General features: G+C 43.0%; 1 protein-coding gene across 5 annotated transcripts in view; it reads left to right on the forward strand.

Annotated features, from left to right (window-relative positions):
- Positions 1 to 23,838, forward strand: part of nek11 (NIMA-related kinase 11) — a 395,005-nt gene that overhangs the window by 109,345 nt on the left and 261,822 nt on the right. For all 5 annotated transcript variants that reach the window (XM_069911155.1, XM_069911163.1, XM_069911148.1 and 2 more), the window contains exon 3: positions 2,336 to 2,501. In XM_069911155.1, the coding sequence (XP_069767256.1) occupies positions 2,336 to 2,501 (166 nt within the window). The remainder of the gene's footprint in view (positions 1 to 2,335; positions 2,502 to 23,838) is intronic.

Here is a 23,838-nt window from a genome sequence, read left to right on the forward strand (position 1 = left end):
GAAGAGCTTTTATTAACAGCCTTCTGGAAGCCAACATAAACCACATTCTTGTTCCTAATTTTGCCAGTTGCAACCTTGAAAAACTAACAGAATTGTAAAATGTAATTTCCCTATGTTGACAAACCCAATCCTATTATGACTTGATCAGTGACTTGATAATATTTCCTTAATAGTAGATTTCATTATTTCCCTGCCACTAACTGGTCTATAGATTCCTCTTTTCTTTATCTATCCTTAAATAGTGTGATTACATTTGCTGTTTTCTAAACTGCAGGAATCTTTCTGGATCTGTGAAATTTTGAAGATAACAACCAGTGCAGTGTATTTTCAATTTTTGGGAAGAAGTTGATCAGATTCTGGGGATATATTGGCTTTCAGTTCCATAATCTTATCCAATGTTATTATTACTAACATTAATTTCTTTTTTCTCATTCACCGTAGACCTGGTTTTTCATGATTTTTAGGCAGTTTTCCATATTTTCTTCTGTGAATAGTGATATAATATGTCTTTAATTTTGCTACCATTTTGTGATTCCTCAACGTAATTTCTCCTGCTTAAGTTTGTAAGGGACTTGCATTACTATTAACTGACTAATATTTTCAGCTTTACGTATCCAACAGTTTGTTTCTGATTCTTGTGAAATTAGTATAGTATTTTCTCTTTCTGTTGAGACCTGTTATTTTCTTTGGAGTTCCAAGGTTGTTATTCTGCATTTCTGAGAAGAATTTTTTTATCATATATGCTCGTATACAACATTTCTGATGGTTGAAATTGCTATAGTTTGAAGATGCGTTTTCCAGGGTGTGTGTGAATTAATGCAATTTTCAGTCTGAAAGAAACGCAAGATTGAATTGGAGATGAGGGGTAGGCCCATGATCTTTGTACCTAAGGCAGTGTGTTCCAAGAAAGTCAAAGACACAAAAGAGCAATTGATTTAGATCCATTATCTAAAATTGAGAAGAGAATTGCAATCTCAAATCATCCTTTCCTATCACCTGCTGATTTAATTTTCATCTCAGGAACATTGCATTTTGTTTCATGAAAAACTAAGAAATTGTACATTTCTCAATTCTATGAGCTTACCCATGACCTCTCCAGCACAATCACTACATCCATTTCCTTACAGTCACGTTTCGTGCTAATAGACAACAATGTGTTTCTTATTATAATTTTGTACAGATTTCTTGAAGTTGTTTAAACAACTTCCTAGTTAATAGCTTGGGAGCACAGTATTAGATCATATTCTCAGTTTGGTTACTTTTCTGCCCTGTTAGAGAAGTATCTGACCCCTCCACAGTACTGTTCATGAAAATCTCTTGCTCTTCCTCAGTCCATTTCTGGAATCCTTGTCTGTACATTTGTCACCTCCAGATTCAAAACTTGGATAGTCTTCTGTTCATTCTTGCGCACTCTGAGCTCAATCAAATCTTTGTGGTTGGTGTTCTGTCCAATACCAAATCCTGCATGCCAGTTCCTGCTGATCTGCATCAGCCCCACTGTCCAAATTTAAATCTTTCAGCTTTGTGTTGATTATCCCTTGCCCTCCTCTCTCCTAACTAGCTATAATACTTTCAGCATGCACTTTTTTTTCATAATTCTGATCTCCCTTCAAAGGTCCAATTTAAACAAAAATTGTTGATGAGGTGATTAATTTGGGGGTGCTGATGGGGAAATATGGAAATCTTTGCTCTGAGGCTAATTCTTTTAAATATTGACTCCTACCTCTGAGGTATTAGAAATGTAATTGTACTCAGATGCAGTAGTGTAGGAATCCAGGGTGTCAAAGTGGTGCAAGCTGAGAGAGTTCTGCCCTGTTGAAGATGTTGTCCTTTGGAAGAGGCCTCATCTACTCCCTTCTGTGGTTGTTAAAAATCCCATGGTGTAACATTGAAAAAGAACAGAGGTTCTCTCTGGTGTTCTGGTAATATGTTTCCCTCAATCCACACAAATAAAATTGATTATCTGTTCGTTAGCGAGCAGCTGAATTTCTTTTCCCAGGAGCTTTCTGAAAATTCTATAATTGCTCCAGATGCATCATTGATGACTTTCTTTTTGACGATTTTGCTGTTGTCTTACTTTTGGATATAAATTGGCCACAGCTAGTTTACTGATGACCTCTTGATGTCTGTCTTTTGAACAATTTCCCCATTTTCAAGTTGATTAATTTCAAGCACATCATTTTACTAATAATTTTTATTCCTTTTTTTTTCCTATCCTTATCAATTTATTTATATTTGCAATTTGGTTTATATGAATATTCGTTCTGTGATGCTGCCACAAAACATTGAATTATGTGACTTGTTTGTGATCTTAAATTCTGATTCTTATTTGTAGGAAAGTTTTGAAGGAGATGTCAGTTGGAGATCTGGAGCCAAGTGAAACTGTTCAGGCTAATTTGGAAGCGCAGCTGCTCTCAAAGCTTGACCATCCAACAATTGTTAAGTTCCACTCCAGCTTCGTAGAGCAGTTTAGTTTCTGCATCATTACAGAATACTGCGAGGTAAGAAATGATTGAAACCAGCAAAAAGAATCATTATAAAGTTTCCAATTTATTTAGGTATATGCTGTGGAAATAAAAAACAAAGCTGGTTCACTTAAAGTGGCATGAAGTTTCCAGTGTTACTTTGTATGATCATATGTTGTCTTAAAAAAAAAAAGGTACAAGGACTGCCTAAAGAAATCTCTTGGTGCCTGCCACATTGACCACCGCCAGTGGGCTGATATCGCCTCAAACCGTGCATCTTGGCGCCTCACAGTTTGGCGGGCAGCAGCCTCCTTTGAAGAAGACCGCAGAGCCCACCTCACTGACAAAAGGCAAAGGAGGAAAAACCCAACACCCAACCCCAACCAACCAATTTTCCCTTGCAACCGCTGCAATCGTGTCTGCCTGTCCCGCATCGGACTGGTCAGCCACAAACGAGCCTGCAGCTGACGTGGACTTTTTACCCCCTCCATAAATCTTCGTCCGCGAAGCCAAGCCAAAGAAAGAAGATGTTGTCTTAAACATTTCATTGTTTGAATGGGATTTAAAATTTTCTATGTTTCTCTTATTTTGGATTCCAGTAAATGGATGCACTCGTGCCTTTGCTATTCGTCTGACGGACCTCAGAAAGAATTAGGATTTAAGATAGTTGCAAAACTTGTTGAGACTATCAGTGATTAAAGGAATAAAATATGTTTATTTTTGGTTGTCTCGAATAAAAGTAATTCTCCTCTTACCCCTTTCCAGTCAATGACACTGGATATTTCACTTGCATTTTACTATAACTCATCTATTTTAGATGAACTCATCAGGTCATCCTTGTTTTAAAAATGAACTATAATGGAGGGAGGGGGGTGCAGATTCACTGTTTGATTCCTTTATTGTCATACACAAAATTTGTTAACTTTTGTTTGCCATAAAGAGAGATCTCCCTTTTGCCTAGTACCCCACTAATAAGAGGAGCAAGAAATAATCCTTTTTGAGACACGAAGTGTCTGTGAATTCGCCTCCTGAATTATATGTTTTCTCTGAATGTACAGTCAGTTTGTTGACATTTCCTTTTTTGTTTACATTTCCCTTTTTTCAAATCTTGAGTAGATTTTTGTGCTACCGATAAGCAGAAATTCTGCCTGGCCCATAGGGGAGAGAATCCCCGGGTTGTGTGTAATGTCATGTATGAACTCTGACAATAAATCTGAACTTTTGACATAGCGTCTGTAGCCACACAGCCTCCTGTTCGTTTCAGGAGTGAACTCGAGAACCTAGTTCTGAACCTCCAGTACGATTAGTAAGCTTCTAACATCTGAAGTCATTTGAGAATTCTTTTCACCACCTCACAAACCCCGATACCTAGTTGTCATGAGCCAGTTTCCAGCTGCTGGCAGCCTGATGTGAGTCTTAAGCCCCCTTGCTGTTCCAGTGCTGTGATCACTTTCCCTGTAGATTCCTCTCTCAAGCTTCTCGTCTTTATTTTTTAAATAATTTTTATTGATTTGAAAGAGAAATATTGCAAGTCATATACTGAACAAAAAGTAATAGTCAATCTTAGTACTTTAAAATGCAGGCTATGAATCATCAGCTAAGTACACAATATAATACAGGTATATGCAAAAAAGATGTATAAAAGAAGCTCATTTGAAGGAATTTTGGTTAGCTTCTCCTTCTCATCAAAGAACTCTGGCGTGTATGTGGTATTCTTCTGCTCTGGTACTCAGTGCCAATCCACTGATCCTCATAGCCCACAATCCTCATGGTCACCTACCAAGTCTGGACAACACCATCTTGGGCAGGACCTTTGAGTTTTCACAGGCCATTTAAATCCTGCATCTGTGGGCATTACAATCCAGACTGCTTGTAATTGATTAATTCATGCTGGTAAGTGCATAGGAATTAAAGTGTCCATTGTGTTGCCGTGCGCTACTCGAAGGAAAACACACACGTAGTCTGCTTAAACTCTGAGTTTTATTAGGGGCTCAGGCCTGACTTTTATACTTGCTGCATTCCCACCATTTCCTCATGTCATGACCTGCATAGTAAAGGCGGGTTTCCTGCATGCAGGTAACTTCTTGCATAACAATCCATTCTTGCCCATGTGCTGTCCCTGACTGTTGGCTGCGCAGCAAAGCCAGTGTAATTTTGGGGTCGCTGGCCTTTAAATTGCCTTTGCCGTCCACCTGCCGGTTCACTTGTTGGGGCCAGTGCCACTGTGCAAGCTGCTGGCCTTTAGTTGTGCTCACCGCCTCAAGCACCAGCAAGTTCGCTGTGACGGCTTGTCACCACATGACCTCCCCCCCCTCCTCCCCCTCCCAGAACCGGCAGTAAAGTCTCTGCAGGATTTGGTGGCCTGCTTCTCCGGTGTGGTGCCCGTGTCTTGACCAGGCGTGACAGGTCCAGGTCTGCCAGCTTTAGTGTCTGTGATGAAACCTCTGACCTCCAGTTCGAATGTGGCTCCATTGATATGGACAACCTGGTACAGATCCTCGTATGGCCTCTGCAGCAGTGGACGATGTGGATCTCTGAGAATGAAAACATATTCACAGTCCTGTAGGTCTTTTGGTATGTTGGTCCTCGCATGTCCATGCTTGGAAGGTGGAGTCGGGGCCAGGTTGCTGACTCTTTCCCTCAGCCTGTGGAGTGACGCTGCCGAGTCGTCTGTTGTCTGTTTGTAGGCAGTATGAATTCCACCAGGACCACCAGTGGAGTTCGGAGGAAGAGGTGTTGAGGTCCTCCTTGGGTGCTGTGTGGCTCCTCAACAATGCCCATGGTAGCTCGTCTACCCAGTTAGGTCCTTGGACTCTGGTCTGGTCACCTTGAGGTGCCTGTGGAAGCACTCCACCAACCCATTAGACTCTAGGTGATAGCCTATTGTGTGGTGCAGCTTGGTGCCCCACAGGCTGGCGAGGTCGGACCACAGACTGGAGGTGAACTGGGCCCTATGTTGGATGTGATGTGGGATGGTAACCCGAAGCATGCCACCCAGGGCGAGATGAGGGCTCTGGTGCACAAGGTTGTGGACATGTCTGCCAGCGGGACTGTCTCTGACCAGCTGGTGAAGCGGTTGACTATCGTGAACAGATAGCAGAAATCCTTGGATACTGGCAAGGGTCCTACTATGTCCATGTATGTGGTTGAACCTTTTCTGCGGGCTCAAAATGCTGTGTTGGGATCTTGGTATGCCGCTGTACCTTGGTTGTTTGGCATTGCGTGCATGCCCTCACCCAAGTGCTGAACTGTTTCTGCAATCCATGCCACATGTATTTGCTGGCCAATAGCTGGACCTTGGTCCTGAAGAACCAGCCTGTGGATGGAATTGAAAACCTGCTGTCTCCAAGCCGCCAGGATGATAGGTCTGACCTGGCCGGTGGCAACGTCGCACAGGAGGGTGGTGTTACCTGTACCGACTGGGATGTCCTGGAGCTGCAGTCCCAATATGGCAGTCCTGTATTGGCCATCTCCTTGTCTTTCCGCTGCATCTCTGCCAGTGCCACGAAGTCCACTCCCCTTGATAGCGCGTGGATACTTTATCTGGACAGTGCGTCAGCCACCACGTTGTCCTTGCCGGAGACATGCCTTACATCTGTGGTGTACTCTGAAATGTAAGACAAGTGTCATTGCTGGCGGGCCGACCAGCGGTCTGAGATTTTAGCTGAGGCGAAAGTCAGGGGCTTGTGGTTTGTGAAGGCCATAAAAAACCTGGCCTCTAAGAAGTAACTGAAGTGGCAGGTGGCTAAGTACAACACCAGTAACTCTCTGTCAAAAGTGCTGTACTTCAGTTCTGGAGGCCGCAAATGTTTGCTGATAAAGCCAGCGGCCACCAACTTTCTTCGATCTGCTGCTCCAGAACTCTACTGATTGCAGTTCCTGAGGCATCCACCATCCACCATCCAGCCCATTGGAGTGTCTGCCCTGGGGTGTGCCAGAAGAGCGGCACCTGCCAGGGCTTCCTTGGCTTTCGTGAAGGGCCCTGCTGACTTCTCGTCCCATGTGATGTCTTTCGCCTTGCTTACCATCCAGACGAACAAGGGCTGCATGATCTGAGCAGCTGAGGGGATGACCCTGTGGTAGAAGTTGATCATCCCCACGAACTCCTGTAGCCCTTTGGTTGTGCTGGGCCTAGGAAATTTCCAGATGGCCTCCACTTTGCTGGGTAGTGGGGTGGCTCCTTCCTTGGTTATCCTGTGGCCCAGGAAGTTGATGGCATCCAATCTGAACTTGCATTTGGTGGGGTTGATTGTCGGCCCAAACTCACTCAGTTGGGTGTAGAGGTTGTGGAGATGCACCATGTGCTCCTGTTGGTTCCTGCTCGAAAGCAGGATGTCGTCCAGGTACATGAAGGTGCCGCCCAGGTCTCAGCCCACTGTGTCCATGAGTTGCAGGAAGGTCTTTGTGGTGTTCCTCAGCCCGAATGACATTCGGAGGAATTTGAAGAGGCAGAACAGGTTGATGATGGTGGTCTTGTGGATATCATCGGGGCGTTCTGGGATCTGAAGATATCCCCACATAAAGTCCACTTTGGGAAAGATCTTTGCCCTATGCAAGTTAGCCATGAAGCTCTGGATGTGCCGCACGGGATACCGATCTGGTGCTGTGGTCTCATGTAGCTGGCAGTAGTCACCGCATGGTCTCCAACTCCCAGTTGCTTTGGGTACAGTATGCAGGGGGAAGCCCATGGGCTATCTAGCTGCCATACGATGCCTAGTTCCTCTAGTTTCGTGAATTCTTCCTTCGCCAGCTGGAGCTTCTCTGGAGGAAAGCCTCTTGCTCTTGTGTGGAATGGCGCACCCTGGGTCAGGATATGGTGCTCTACTCCATGCCGGGGCATTGCCGTGGTGAATTGGAGGGTGAGTATTGCTGAGAACTTGGCCAGGACCTTGGTGTATTCATTGGTTGATCTCTGCACAAAGTCCAGATGGAGTGTTGTGAGCTTGGTGTCTTTGAGGGGGAAGGTTTGGAAAGTCTTGGTGTAGACCAATCTCCTTCCCTGGAGGTCCGCAAGCAGGCTATGGGTACGCAGGAAATCTGCCCTGAGGAGTGGCTGTTCCACTGCGGCCAGTGTGAATACCCACGAGAAAAGGCTTCCCCCCAAATTGTAGTTGGAGCTTGCGGGTACCATAGGCCTGAATTACACTGTTATTGACCGCCCTCAGTGTGGGGCCCGACTGCCTGTTCTTGGTGTCCTGTTCTGATGGGGGCAGGTCACTGAACTCTGCTCCTGTGTCCACAAGGAAGCGTCGTCTGGACTGGTGGTCGCAAACGGACAGGAGGCTGTCCTGTTGGCCAGCCGTCGTGGCCATTAGCAATGGATAGCCCCAGCGTTTCCCTGAAAAGTGTATGGCAGCCTGCACCGGTGAGCTCTGGAGCCCCATCTCTGGAGGTAGAAGCACCACTGGTCGTTGGGATCGCCTCCTTTGTGGGGCTGCAGTTCTCTCAGCAGGTCTGGCTGCAGGGTTTGACAACGAGCCTCACGGATGCCGAGCACTCTCTTTTGTGTTTCCACAGAACGTTTGCTTGTTCTGTGACTTTCCAGGGGTTGCTGAAGTCAGCGTCAGCCAAGAACAGTTGGACGTCCTTGGACAGTTGTTCCAGGAATGCCTGCTCGAACATGATGTCGGGCTCATGTTTGCCCAGGACAAGCAGCATCTCGTTCATGAGGACTGATGGGGGTCTGTCCCCTAGCCCATCCATGTGCAGCAGACGGGCTCCTCTCTCACGCTATGAGAGCACGAAGGTCTCAGCCGTGTCCTGGTCGAGGGCGCTCACCACATGGTAGTACCGGGTGGACTCTGTTTTGATCTGCTGGATCTAGAACTGTGCCTCAGACTGGTCAAACCACATTCATGGTTGATTCGTCCAGAAGGTCAGCAGCTTGAGAGCGACCGCGTGGACTGCTGCCGGTTCACTCATCACTGGGTTTAGATGCCATTGAAACCATCGGGGTCATCAATTGTAGCCGTGCGCTACTCGAAGGAAGACACACATGTAATGTAGCCTGCTTTGTTAGGGGCTCAGTCCCAACTTTTATACTTGCCGCTTTCCCGTCATTTCCCCCTTTTGCTTAACAAAGGTGGGTTTCCTGCACGTAAGTACCTTTTTGCATAACAATCCCTTCTTCTCCACGCGCTGTCCCTGACTGTTGTCTATGCAGCAAGGCCAGTGCCATTTTGGGCCACTGGCCTTTAAGCTGCCATTGCTGGCCGCCTGCCGGTTCGCTTGTTGGAGCTAGTGCCGCTGCGTGGACTGCTGGCCTTCAGTTGTGCTCGCCACCCGGAGCACCGGCTTGATTGCCGCTGCGGCGTGCCAACACAGTTGCACATTTAATCACATGACTTCTGCCCTCTCTATGCTTGAAACTTTCTTTGCCTGTTGGATTTAAATTATCAGTCATTTTTGCACCTTTCTTGGAATTATCACTTCTCTTGGTTTATACTTCCTATGGCCAAGGTTGGTGGCTCACCAACCATTTTGAGCTTGCACACCTCTAAAATAGTGTGATGGCAGTTTCCACTAAAATCTATGATTCAAACATGATTCAAAAGGAATTACTTTGCGTCTGCATCAACAATGTTTGGCTCTTTTTCCTTTACTTAACAAAGTGTGATTGATAATGGTGTTGAAAAGCAAATTGTACTCTAATACAGTATTGACTGTTTTTTTAAAAAAAGATTATTTTTGTGTTGGATTCGATGATTTTTCAAGAGAACGAATTGTCGTAATTTAACGAGTGATGCAATTGATCTGAAAAAGGATAATGCCAACACGAAACCTTTTTTGAAGTGACAACATTAAATTATGCTTGCTTTTTTCAAAGTGAGCTATTAAGTTATTTTTCTGAGGTTCTGCATCCTTAGTAACCTCTTCTTCCAGAAGCTCAATCGATGATCATATCATGATGTAATTGTACAAATTTTAAAAATAACAAGTTACATAATTGATATGAAATAGAAAGGACAGAAATTAGAGGATAAACCTTTGTCTATTGAATTCCAGATTAGGCTTGAAGCCTTGTACCTTTGGATGATTTTAAAATTCATTGAAAGACAGCAAAGATGTATTTTGGGATGAGTAACATCTGCTGAATACACTGAACTTGTGTATTTCTATACAATAGAGTGACATTTTATTTAAAACATTTTTCTTTTCACACTAGTTGCACATTTTTCAGTTACTACAGAAAATTATGTAATTCTCAAAGTAAATAAATAGAGAAAGTATAAATATGTTTTATTCAAAGTGAAAATAATGCAGAGTCAGGAAGTCGGAAGTTATTAACAGGAACACTCTAGTGTCATGAGGCCATTTTCTCACCTTGTAATGAAAATGTATTGCTGGTTTGTCAGAATTGATCTCCATCTTGAAAATCCATGACACTAGAGTGTTCCTGTTAATAACTTCCGACTATGCCAAAACTTGCAGCACATTGCAGTCATAGTTTGAAGCTGCTATATATTTTTTTATCAATAGACTTCATTGATTTGCCAATAATTAAGAGGTGTGAACTTTGAATTGGAGGAGCTGAAATAACTGTAGGTCATTCAATGCCAGGAGTGAAACATATTTCTCTCTTGTGCTGAAATGTGTCATTTGCACCAATACACTCAGGTATCATTGCCTCCAGAAGTGAAGTCTGATTTAACTCCTCCACATGACCCTCAGTCAATCTCATTTTAGAATGATTTGAAGAACACCTCTTCACAATCTTCATCAGTAGCAGGGCACCACTGGGCTGCAAACTTAGCCCCTTGCTTGACTTGTTCTACCCCTCTGACTGGGTGACTCAGTGCATAATAGCACCATATACTGTAAAATTCCCAGCAGCCTCAAGTAAACGGCAAAAGAAATAGAGAAAATACATTCAAATAAATACAATAAATAAGAATAAAATAATAAGTAAAAAATATGCAAGTTTAAAATTGTAAAAGTAAATGTTCTCTGAAGTTACACATAAACCATTGGTGAAGATGGGAGCAAATATTCAGCCAGCGGAGTGTCTTGGCCGTGTTTTCTTTATAACATCTGTTTGAATAAAGATACATTGAAACAGCACTGTTGTCACCCGGGATGAAGAGCTGGTTGATGCCAATCCTCCTTGGAAATGGGAGAATTTGCAGGGCAAGCTGACTCCAGGAGAAAATGTGTCTGGTGGTGGGATCACATTATGGGTGGTGGAAGTGACATAGGATATGTTGGATGCAGAGTGTCTTTCAAGAGTGTCCTGGCTGGCTGCATCACAGCATGGTCTGGTTGCTCTGGAGAAGTGGATCGGAGGTCAAGCCACAGGACCTCTGCCACAGGTATGAGTGGCAGAAAAATCACTGGGGTGTCTCTTTCCCCCCCCTCCCCCGGCCCTCCAACCCCGATCGAGGTGATCTACCAAGATTGTTAAATGAAGAGGGTGCGCAAAATCATTGAGGACCCCTAACACCCTGCACATAGCCACTCCTGATGGGAAAGATACAAGAATATCAGAGCCAGCACCATCAGGCTGAGAAACAGCTACTTCCCATGGGCAGTGAGACTGCTGAATGACTAAATAAACTGCTCACACTAACCATTTGAGATGCTACTATTTATTTAAAAATATTTATATATGTATGTTTTTTCTGTGTATGGTATTGCTTGTCTATGTGTTTTATGTCTGCTTGTCTGATTGTATGTTTTGCATGAAGTACCGGTGAATGCTGTTTCGTTGGGTTACACTTGAACTGGTGGAGTGGTTGGTGAGGACAAGGGATTCAGTCCTTGTGTGTGGGAATGGAGGAGGCCAAGGCAGATGTGCGGGTAATGAGGTTTACGTGAGTGAATGCCGAGATGATAGTGGTAGTGGCATGGAAGACCTTGTCCTGCGAGCAGATGTGATGGAGACGGAGGAATTGAGAGAAAGGAAAGAAATGGATCCTTAGATGGGACAGTGTGAAGAGGTGCAGCTGAGGTAGCTGTGGGTGTTGGTGGGTTTATAGAAGATTTCCTGAGGTGGAGGCAGAAAGATCGAGAAAGGGAAGAGCATGGCTAGAGATGGACCAAATGAATTTGAGATCAGGGTGGAAGTTGACAGCAAAGAGGATAAAGTCAACCGGCTCATCATAGGTGCATGAGGTAACACCAAAGTAGTTGTCGATGTAGTCGAGGAAGAGTTGAGGGGCCTCGTATGTCGAAAGCTTGTAGCATGGATTGTTTCATGTAGCTAACAAAAAGGCAGGCTTAGATGGGGCACATGCAGGTACCCATGGATACTCCTTTGACTTGGAGAAAGTGGGATGAATCAAAGAAATTATTGATGTGAGGACAAGTTCTGCCAGCTTGAGAGGGTGGTGGTAGTGTAGGGAGACTGGTTAGGTCTGTTGAGGAAGAAACTAAGGGCTTGGAGAGCCTGTTGCACTGGCAATGAGATCAGGAAATATCTGCAACATAACAAGATACACCCATCCTTATGCTTATACATATTAATATGTTTAATAAATGCCAATTAATCTCAAGTTTAAATTTAACAATTAACCCAGCATTGTTGTTTGTGGAAAAAAGTTTAAAATGTCTACAACCATCATGTTTATATAAAACAAAAACCTGTCATCCTGAAACAGCCAGCTCATATTCTAAAATAGTGACCTGGATGACCTCTCCTTGTAATTTAACCATTGATACAATTTTAGTAAATCTACACTGCATTTTCAATGTTCATTTATAACTTCAGCTATCCATCACCCAGTACTTCCTCACAGAATAACATCTGCAAATCTGGATATTCAATTCTGTGTACCTGCCACTGTGCGTGGTGAGAGGCTGGGTAAATGCCATCTGCCACGATCTGTAGATCTGAAAATGAACTCGTTATTCCTACTCCCCAACTCCCACCTGCCAACCAACTATCGCCCATTTCCAAATTATGAAGTTTGCTATTAATCGCTTGTGAGAAACTTTGACAGATGTCAGTGCTGTACCTAAGAGAGGTTTTAGATAATTTAGTCAGACTACATTTTGTGAGTCTCTGCTGACTCCTTTCAGAAAGCAGATATCTGTTGTTATTTAAATACTGTCTCAGGTATTTACTGCAATCTCATTTCCAAGTGGACAAAAAAAGGAAAGATTTTGCTTTTGGCTTCAAGGGCTTTTAGAGCCTTTTTGACATTTTAGATCTTCGGCCAACTCCCATTCTGACTTGTCTCTCTGCAGGCTCTTGCACTGTTAAATTTTTGTTTAAATTTAAATTAAACATAGTCATACAAGACGGTAACAGGCCTTTTTGGCGCACGAGTCCTTGGCGCCCAATTATTCCCAATTGACCTACGTCCCCCAGTACATTTTGAACAGTGGGAGGAAACTGGAGCCCTTGGGGAAAAACCACGCAGAAACAGGGGAGAATGTTCAAAACTCCTTACAGCACAGGTTTCGAACCCCAGCTCTGATGGCTGGCACTGTAACAGCATTGTGGTAACTGCAACACTAACTGTGCTGCCAAAGCAAGGCTCAATGTGAACTTAAAGATCAGCACCTTGATTTTCATCTGACCTTCCAGATTTAATTTCAAATTCAATAAATGTAAGCAACTTGCTTTCTATATTTATACCAAAATTGGCCAGTTTGAAATTTGGTTTATACATCTGTAATACTAATACAGCTTTCCTATCTCCACTGACACTTCCTGTCCTGCTGCGCGTTTCTTATTCCTCTGACATGTACTTCGCAAGGCTTTTATTACATCCCTTTTCTTTTTCTCTCTTTTTGTAACATTTTATTTATCACTTTAAATATATCTAACTATCATACCAAATACAAAACAGAGAAGGAACGAAGGAAAAGAAACAACAAGAACATCCCATTGTCAAAACATTTGGAGACACAATAATATCACAGTGTTGAAATCTTTACAGAGGTCTACTGGCAAGTCAGCAGTTACCCTATACTGGCACCAGTGATGTACCTATATGCTCTAAATAAGGCTGCCAGATTTTTAGGAAGGTGTTATATCTCCTCCTGAGATTGTATGTGACCTTTTCAAGTGGGATGCAGCTATTCCTCTCTGAAGACCATCTATCCATGACTAGATGGGAGCCAGACTTCCATGTTACTGCTATGCATTTCCTGGTCATATCTAAGGCAATTTCTGTGAATTTAATTTGAGAAATAGTTAGTGGTCTACCAACCGTGATAAAGTTCCCCAGAAGACAAAGCTTTGGCTCTACTGGGAAGTTGCCTCCCGTGATCCTGGTTAGGGTGTCATAGAGGTCATGCCAGAAGAGCCTCACCTTCGTGCAAAGCCAGGTAGAATGTAAAAAGGAACCAACCTCTACACGACACATAAAATACATCTCTGATAATTCAGATTGATATTGATGTAATTTCTGTGGGGTGAGGTATAGTTGATGGAGAAAATTATAATGGACCAAGCTATACCTGGCATTGATCGTATCTGTATTTTCCCTGATACAGATCTGACCAGAGTTGTTTCTCTCTCTTTAACTGCCTTTATTAATCTAAATATCCATTCTGTGTCCTCTTTGCATCATAAGACGAACTTGTTTTCTCTTTTCCAGTTTTGATCTGAAGCGTTAATTCTGTTTCTCTTTCCACAGATGCTGCTTGACATGTTGAATGCTTCCATAATTTTAGCTTTATTACTGATGGAAACACAGTAACCACATTTTACACAGCAGACTCAAACAGTTGTGTGAGATTATCCAGATAATCCAGATCACCATATTTGCTTGAAGAGTATGAGTCCAGGGATACTTGGGAGAACTCCTCTGTTCTTTGTGTTTTATGGTGAAGCACATTTTTGATAAGATTAAAATCATTACTTTCTGGAAAAGGATACTGAAACAAGTGGAAACAGATAAATTGGTGGAAATCTAAAAGAAAATAAAGTAGTTCATGTTTTGAGTGGTCGGCAGTTCTAACACCAGAAGTGTAATCTTTGCTTTCAATTATTATTTTTACTTGATGTAAAGGTGCATGATGTGACTGTTTCATTTCAGAAGCCTATGTATCAACCACCTTCTGTCTGAAACAGTGGACCCCGCCACAAAATATTGCTGATTCTTGTCCCCACTATCATCTGTTTTGGATGGAAGTTAAACCAATGAAACTCGTCGTTCTTTATTTTAGCGACACTACAAATTCTTCACATTGGTCAATGAATACTTCTAAAAATAGAAAAAGTCTGATTGATTCAGTGTCCTGTAAGATATATTTCACATGCCCTTTTCGACATGTTGTCCTTTCACTTGAGCTCACAGTGAAGTGGTTCATTCACGAATGTGAAGCAGCTATCGGTCTTGCATGTGGCTGGCATTTGAACTATCCAGACATCTGGTATCACATTTTGGTATAATGCTGTCAGTCTAATTGTACTTTGAAATGTATTTCTACAACAAACCTGCTGTTGGGGAGATGCTGTCGTGTAATCTATGTGGCTGTCATTGCAAGAGTCTGGACCACAAATTTTAAAAATGGCAAATCTAATAGGTCAACTCATTGGCGAACCCTGCAAAGTGTAGAAGTTAGGGTCTGACTGGTGTAGGTGGGTGTGGATTGATCAAAGTTAATTAATACCTACATGTATCTTGCTGCTTTGAAAAGAGTGCAGAGGGTTGTAAATACAGGCAGTCCCTGGGTTGAAGACGTCTGATTTATGAACAACCTGTAGTTGAGAACCGGCAAGCTGACCAGAAGAAGAATGGTGTCAACTTCCAGTTCGTGCATGGTTGAGTATAATTTAAATTCAAAATGGCGCCTTCCACCCCATCTCCCAAAACCATCTCCTCCGACGCAGTCCCTCTGGTCGCACCAATACAGCCGCCACCCTCCCTCACTCTGACACGGTGTCTGGCCCCGCGCTCGCTTTGATGCGGCTTTCCCCCATCCCTCTGACGCGATTTCCCATCCCTTGATATAATGCAGCGGCCATCCCCTCCCCCATTGGATTGGATAACCTGAATCAGACTGAAAAATTGGCTCCAGTTTTCCATGTTGTAAATCACCCAAATAAAACTCATATCTCCTCATTTTGGTAACTAGCACTTTTATGGGAAATTCCAAACTAGCATTGTTAAAACTCAAAGTGAGATCATTTGCTGATGGGCCTTGAATTCTAGATGTTTTCTTCGGCTACTAATGTTTCATTCCGAGAATATAGGCTGCCATCTAGTAACTTCCAAGGGTTCACTTCTCCTGTTTGATCCTTGGATTTTTAAAAAATTTAGTGAATACTAAACAGAATGTGATCTATATATACTCCCTTCCCCCCCACTCCCTTCCAGCACTTAATGACATAATGAAGTGGGTGCTGAATTGCCAATAAAACTGATGTGATTTATTATTTTTACTTTATGACCTTGATATGGTAGTCAAAGACTGGCTGTAGAACTCTAATCTATTTTGCTTAGAGATCAATCTTAGATTTACTTCTGTACAGTACTGCATTATTATGTTTAAGAAGTTTTCGTGTTGGGAAGGACCACGTGTACTTCTTCTGACTTAAATACAAATTCGAGTTAAAAACAGACCTATGTAATGGAACTTATTTAACCCGGGGACTGCCCATATTCAAAGTGAGTATTCAACATGACTTGTGTTGCTGGGCAACCCCAACCGAGCCAGTATGTTTCCTCAGATCAGGTGATGTGCAAGAACAATACTTGAGGAAAGGGGTATCTGGTACATGATTGCTTCACATAATGATGACATTTGCAGATGTATAGTGTGTAGCGAATGCCAATAGGATAATGCTGGTCACATGGGAGAAGACTGTTCTTTGATTGGTCAAGTAGATTGCGGCAGGATGTAATTGTATGTTTGGGGAGCTCCTGGATTCCTTATGGGGATGATGGATCTCCCGCCAAGCTTGTACATAATGAAGGAATATCGGGAAACTAAAGTATCTGAGTCCTCCATTCCTCACGGTATGTTTGCTGAAGAATAGAGCAGCACCCTGGACCTGGATGAAGGGGGTCGAAAAGCGACCATTCACCAAAGGAACGTGGAATACCTTTGAAATCTACTCTCCTGAGTGCTGCCTAATTTTCTGAGTCCCTTTAGCTTCTTAATGTTTGTTCAAGGATTAAGTAAGATCTGGTATTATTGCAATATGTTAAGTATATTTTCTGACCATAGATTTTTGATTGGTTGGAGAGGTCTCTTGTAAAAACAAACTGCACTGCTTGTATGTGGTTGTTTTAACCGATGTTTATGGCAAAGCTACAGGATTTTAAACATAATAATCAACATTATTATGTTCCTTTGGTTATCTGTAGACTTGTATTCCTAGCAGTAGAGTCATATTGTTTTATACAACAATTAAGGCTCCTTGCCTACATCGGTTCTGCCTCATGCACCCATGATAAGCATGTCAACTTTATTCACTTTACTGCGAGCTTTCATCCTCACCTCTATTCACGGTTCATCCCTGGTGACACTCTCCCCTCTCTTGATCTCTCTGTCTCCATCTCAGATGACAATCTTTCTACAGACACTTTCTACAAATCCACCATCCCCTACAATTACCTCGACTACATTTCTTCACATCCATTCCTCTGTAAGGAATCCATTTATTTCTCTTAATCCATTGCATCTGCTCCCAAGATGAGGCCTTCCATTCCAGATTTTCTGAGATGTCCTCCTCCTTCAAAAAATGTGGCCTCCCTTCTACTAACATCAACTTGGCCCTTACCTGCATCTCCTCCATTTTCTGCACTTCTGCCCTGGCTCCCTCTGCCCCCAGATGCATCAAAAACAGGATTCCCTTGTCCTCACCTACCACCCCACCAACCCTCACGTTCAACATATTATTCTCTGCAATTTCTATTATCTACAACATGATCTCACCATCAGACACATCTTCCTCTCTCCGCCTTCCATAGGGACCACTTTCTCTGTAACTCCCTCATCCAGTCATCTCTTCGCACTTGGCACCTTCCCCTCTGACTGCAGCCAGTTTCACACTTCTTTCCTCACCACTGTTCTGTCTGGACCTTCTCCAACCATGTCACTAACATCAGCTTCTCTGCTTTCAGCTAGATATCTCTCTTTCTTTCTCCCTCACCCTCTGTCTTTTCTCCAGCCCAACACCCCTTTCCCTCTCCATTAACAGAACTAACTCTCCTCCCCACTTTCTCGACCCCTCCCTTATCCACCAATTACTTCTTGCCCATGGGCCTGTGCTCCTGCCCCTACTATTTTATTCAAGCACCTGCCTACATTTTGCTGACACTTTGCTAAGTACACCGTGTTACTTGCTGAGTTTTTCCAGCATTCTGTTTTTGCTTCGATCATTCCATTTGCAGACTTTTGTGTTTTGCTCCTTGGCTCAACTGTTAACCAAGCTGTCTGCCTAATTGAGTCCCATTTTCCTGAGTTTGGCCCATATCCCTCTCAACCCTTCCTATCCATGTTTCTGTCTAAATGTATTTTAAACATTCCAAAAGTCCCTAATGCACCTCGCCCCACATACCTACCATCCCCTTTGTGAAAAATGAGCCCCTCACCTCCCTTTAAATTTTTATCCTCTCACCTTAAAGTATGTTGCAAGTGTCTCCTATGTGGCAGTCAGTCTCAGGAAATGTTATTTCCAGTTAATTGGACTGTGAACAGATGATCTTGAAGATCCTTGAGAAGTTCTTTCCCTGGAGAAACTGATTTCATAGCTCTGCCTGAAGCCAACTGAATGAACACCTGTTACCCTCTCTGGGGCTTGAATAGAAAATATCATCTGACCATCACTCCATCTATCTTTTAATCTGGTGTTGAAAATTAAAAATATAAATCCAGCCACCCAAATTGGATATCTCGTCCCTGCTCTCTTCATTTCTCTATTTGGAGTCAATCACTCTGTGCAGTGAGATGGTGACTGCTTCTGCACCTCAGGATGGTGCAGAGCAGAAGTAGCCATTAAAAATAAAACAGGGAAGAAACATCATGAGGGTAATAATCATCTAGCACTGGATGCAATCACCAGCAGACAATTTTCACTGTGAGGAGAGCAGCCTCAGCTCAGATACGTCCCTCGGTGGGAAGACATTGTCCAGACGAGGAAGAGTTTGGAATGCATTTTACAAACTTGCTGCAGCAGGTCAGTCTCCTGACCCTCAGCATTTCATTGCTGCTGGAAAATGGAGAGCTGCACATGATGCCCAACCTAGGGAATGCCTCAATCTGCTCTCAAATGGCACCTCGCTTCTGTATGAACAGCAATCTGTCACCAAGTGGTGTCTCTCTGTCCCCTGGTGGCACGTTGCGGTTTGAATGGAACATAAAGATGCACTCGGGTGGCAGGGATCCCTTTGCCCAGCTGGGTTGTTGGGTCAGGACTGCGCATTCAGATTTTGTCCAGCCTTTACTGCAGCTGACACCTGCTCCAGAAAGAGGGGGCTGATTTTGCAACTTTGCCAGGAAGAGCTCTTGGTCTCTGGAGAGGCCCTCGCAGTATCCTGCTTCTGCAGACCCTGCTGTGAGAGTAAAGAGACTGACTCCTCCCTCATCCTTATCCTCCCCTACAGGTGGTCAGGCAGCCTTGGCAGCACACATCATCTACATGGGCATCCTCATCAGCTGGATCAGCAAGTCACCCCAGCCATGGCTCCTGCCCAATTCCTGTGGGGCCACGCAGGTGCTTGAATTTCCTGTTATTGAACCCTGCAATTGACTCCCAAGTCTCCTGCCAAACTGGTCAAAATGCAAATGTTAGAAATCAGAAATAAGAACAGAAAATGCTCTCTCAAAGCTGCTAGTTCTGATAAATATGTAAAGTCTGTATTATTGAGGCTTCCATTAGTGAATTCCAGAAATTTCATGAAACTTCTGATACAGGTAAACAAGAAAATCTTCAGATGCTGGGGTCCAGTGCAGTACACAAAAATGCTGGAAAACTCTGCAATTGTCTTCCCAAGAAACATCATTGGTCTTTTACCTTTTATGGATGTTGCCTGACCTGCTGAGTTTCTCTTGTACCGTGTGAGAAGTTGATGCACTTGTGATTGGCAAGCCTACAGCTCTTGAAATTCTTCTCTCAGCAATGCATTGAGATATCTGCTTTTTCTTTTGTGCTCAGTTTTCTTGAGTTGAAATAAAACTGAATACCTTTGACTACAAGACGCTTAACCATAGTGGATTCTCAAAGAGATACATGGGGAAAAAAATGGTGGTGATCTGAAGGGTTAAAATTCCCAGTCCTAATGCTGGCAGCTCTGTACAGGCTTTAAATAGCCAGTTAAAGGAGCCAACGGTGCTCATAAGTAAAATCCTGCATCCATGAAGGTCTATGACCAAGATGGCGGAACCTATGCTCAATAGCAACCACAAAGGGTTGCAGACTCCAGGGTGTACTCCAGGGCACCAGGAATGAGAAAAGCACCCCCACCAACACCCCCCCCACCACATTTAGAAAGAGAACCAGAGGAAATTACCCTACAGGAAAGGTTACCAGAGCAGAAGACCAGTGAGGGGCTCACAAGGGCTGTGGGCTGATGTTGACTGGCTCATGGGAGCCACGTATTGGAGTTGGGATTTGAGAGGGTGCCGAGGGCAAGAAGGGCTCCCAAATGGCCTCGGGTGCTGAAGGGTTCCTGATCATGTCAGAATTTGGGATCTGGAGCTCAGGTTGACAATGGATCGAATGGGAGTCTGTATGGCTGTAGAGGATGTGGGAGCGCTGGAGGTGAATCCACAGACATTCAGTGACTCTGAGGGGATTCTCTTTGGCTTCTCTCTCTCTTGTACTCTAAGGGGTGCTGGGTGACACTGATGGCAACTGTTTGCCTGCCGGTACTTTATGTAATATTACATGTTCTATACTATTACATGACATTAAAGGAATCTTGAAAACATCATTAAAGTTTCCCTTGATGAACACTTAGATGGCGAATATACTATCCGGACTTTGGAATGGTTCTGTAAATATGATTAAGTTCTGAAGGTATTACCTGTTGAGAAGAGGAGACTAGTTGAATAAAATTGGCCTGGATTTTGGGGTCAGCAGTAATATGATGGTGCTTGCTTCTGACCTTGGAGACTACACAATAATATTGTGGTCTGTGTTGTGCACACTTCCCCTTTCCTGATTATTAATTCCCATTCATCGTCAACTATAGAAGATCTCTGACCTCCAACAACAGTAATGGCATCATCCAGCTAGAGCTACCACATTGAACAATCTTCAAACGGAGCAAATGCAGATTCTATCGCACACTCTTTTTATTATTGTTGGGAAAGTAAAAGAAAGATTGAGGCAAATGATATATTTTCAAGGTCTTAGTTGTTCAGCAGTTTGATGCCTTGGTACTCTGTTACAATCTTTGTTAAACCTTATTCCACAAGGCTTAGCTTTGATGTTTTTACAAGTCAAACTCCACATAGAAAAGTTGGTACGGACTGCAGATTCCAAAATGATTTGTATTTGCAATGTCTTCAAAAATAAACTTGGAGCACAGGACTAGAGATGCAGGAAACCCAGAGCTAAAACAGAATGCTGGAAAGAGCATCAGTGGGCAGAGAAACAGAGTCCATGAGCCAAAATGTTGCCTGTTTCTTTTCCCAAAACAGCAGCTTCTGGAGGAGCGAGAGTTACAGAAAATAATTTTGGACTTCTACATTTTACACAAATGCACCTATTCTAAAGCCATTTGCAGCCAAGAGCATTTTTTTTGCTTGTAATTTGGAGCATTGAGGATTCAACTTTGGAAATAATAACATGAAAATCTGGGCTGTCAATGAGATTGGAAATTGGGAGCTCATTTTCTCTTTGCTCATGTGTCTCAAGCAAGAAAAGATGGGATAAAATGTCAGCCATTTGCAAAAGAACTAAATTGAAATGTTATCCCTTGAAGCATTGTGAATCTTCAGAATTTTCTTCAGGGAGCTGCTTAAACATGCTCCCTCCTGAGGTCCAGAGATATAGAGATGGGTGAGAAAGAAGATTTGATGTGGAAGTTCACATCTGAGCAGTATTGCAGAGCAACATTCCTTCCTGTCTCAGCTTCAGCTACAGGAACAGTTCATTCCTGATCTTGGGTGTTACCTGTGTGGAGCTTGCACATTCTTCCTCCAATCACCCCACTGATGTGCTGGTTGGTGAATTTTCTGCTGAAAATTACTCCTTTGTTTTTCGTTAGTGGCAAAATAATTTAAAAAACAGTTGATGTGTTAAGTTGCAGATAGAAGAGTCAGGTGGGAATGGCAGGACTGGTGAGATGGCTCTCCCGGGAGCCAGCGTGGATTCAATAGGTTGTGTGGCCCCTTCTTGTATTGTAGAAAATTTGTAAATGATTTAATTTAATGATGGAGAACATTTGAGGAACCAAAGGGACTACTTCTGCTCCATTTCTTTTGATCTTGTGCCCTTAGTTCTGGAACAGCAGCAGAAACATTAATCAAACTGCCTTTGGCACTAAAATTATCCTTGCTAGGAAAGTATATCGGAGAATATTCATGAATCTGTCATCTGCAGTGTTTGAGCAGAAACACCAATAATTTATAGCATTGCAATATTTCACTGCGGGGTGATAATTCATGGAACATTATATACCAATGAAAGTGACAATATAAAGTCAAAATTAGTAATTGTTCAATAATGTGAAAATTAGAATGGACTGTTATATTGCTGCTGTTCATTTTCCCTGCAAATTTCACTGTAAGATTATTGGAAATGGGAGCAACTCATACTGTCCCCAAGCCTTGTTTCAGATTTGAAGAAGCTTAGCTTCCACATTCATTCTATTTTTATGCCCAATTCCCACAAACATCGATTCCCATCATGTCTAGGAATCTTTTGATCCTTGTTTTGAAAGTACACAGTTATTGTGCACCCAGGCTCCTTTGAGCTGGGAAGCGCACTGTGATATCTGCTTTTATTTATTTTGCTGAGAAAAACATTTCCGTCCAAGAGACTTTTAGTAACTCAATGGAAGTGGCAACCATCCTCCAGCATAACCACTGTTCTACCCTAGTTGAACACAGAATCAGCTGATGTGTGTGTTGGCTTCTTGCTGAATAATAATTTTTCTGCACTCATCAACTTAGCACCCACTTCCAGGCCTATGTGCTCCTCAACATTAGTTTCTCCCTTATTGCCACTCATTTGCCAGGATAATATTCCTTGAAACAAGCGTACGTGCATGATATCATATACAATCAACAATACAATGATTTTTTTTCCCCCTGCGAGCCAGGCAGAACTTCTACGCCCCTACTGCCAAAAAAAGACTGTACTCAAGAAAAGATACATTAACAAAAGAGAAAAATGTAAACAAGAGGAAGTGCAAACTGTGCAATATAGAAAATAAATACAGTAATAAATAATGTGCAAAGTAAGAGACCTTAAATGAGTCTCTGACCTTGTCATTGAGGGGTCTGATGGTGGAGGGATAGCAGCTGTTTCTGAATCTGATGGTGAAAGTCTTGTGGCATTTATACCTCTTTCCTGATGGCAACAGTGAGAGCAGAACATTTGCTGGGTGATGTGAATCCTGATGATTGCTGCCGTTTTATGACTGCAGCGTTCCCTGAGGATTTTCTCGATGGTGGGGAGTGTTTTGCCTGTCATGTCCTGGGCTGTGTCCACTACCTGTTGTAGGGATTCGCGCTTGGAATTATTGGTGCCCCTGTGATGCAGCCAGTCAGCACACTTTCCACGACACACCTATAGAAGTTTGCCAAGGTTTTCAATGTCTGCAAACTCCTGAGAAAGTAGTGGTGCTGACATGCTTCACAATGCCATTAGTTTGTTGAGCCCTGGAAGGATCCTCCGAGATGGTAACTCCCAAGAACTTAAATTTATTCACCCTCTCCACCTCTGATCCCCCTCTGGATTGTACACCTCTGGTTTTCTCTTCATAAAGTCCACAGCCTGTTCCTTGGTTTTGGTGAAATTAAGTGCGGGGTGTTAGTACGCCATTCCACCAAGTTTTCACTCTCTCTGCTGTAAGTTGACTCATTTCCCCTTTTTATACAATCTACTAGCATGGTATCATTAGCAAATTTGGAGATGATTTTGTCATTCTGAGCCACACAGTCATAGGTGTAAAGCGAATTGATTGGGGAGTATGCAGCCCTTGGGTGCTCCGGTACTGATGGAGATTATGGGTGAGATGTTCTTGCCAATCTTCAGATTGTGGCTTGGAGGTGAGGAAATTCAGGATTCAGTTGCACAGTGGGGTGTTGAGAAAGAAGTAAGTGTTGCACTTTTCACATGACATTTTCAAAATCTTGTAGTTACAATGTTTTTTTATTTGTTCTTATCTGACTATGGCGCTGCTGTTCTGATGGCATTTGGTATTGGAAAGTTTTAAATGCAGAAAGAACTGATTATTCTTTTCTGGTATTTTGAAATTAGAGCTCTAAGCATTGGTGAAAAAAGTTAACTGAATATCCG

This window comes from Narcine bancroftii, chromosome 1 (genome assembly GCF_036971445.1).
Source record: "Narcine bancroftii isolate sNarBan1 chromosome 1, sNarBan1.hap1, whole genome shotgun sequence".
In the NCBI taxonomy this organism is placed as follows: Eukaryota; Metazoa; Chordata; class Chondrichthyes; order Torpediniformes; family Narcinidae; genus Narcine; species Narcine bancroftii.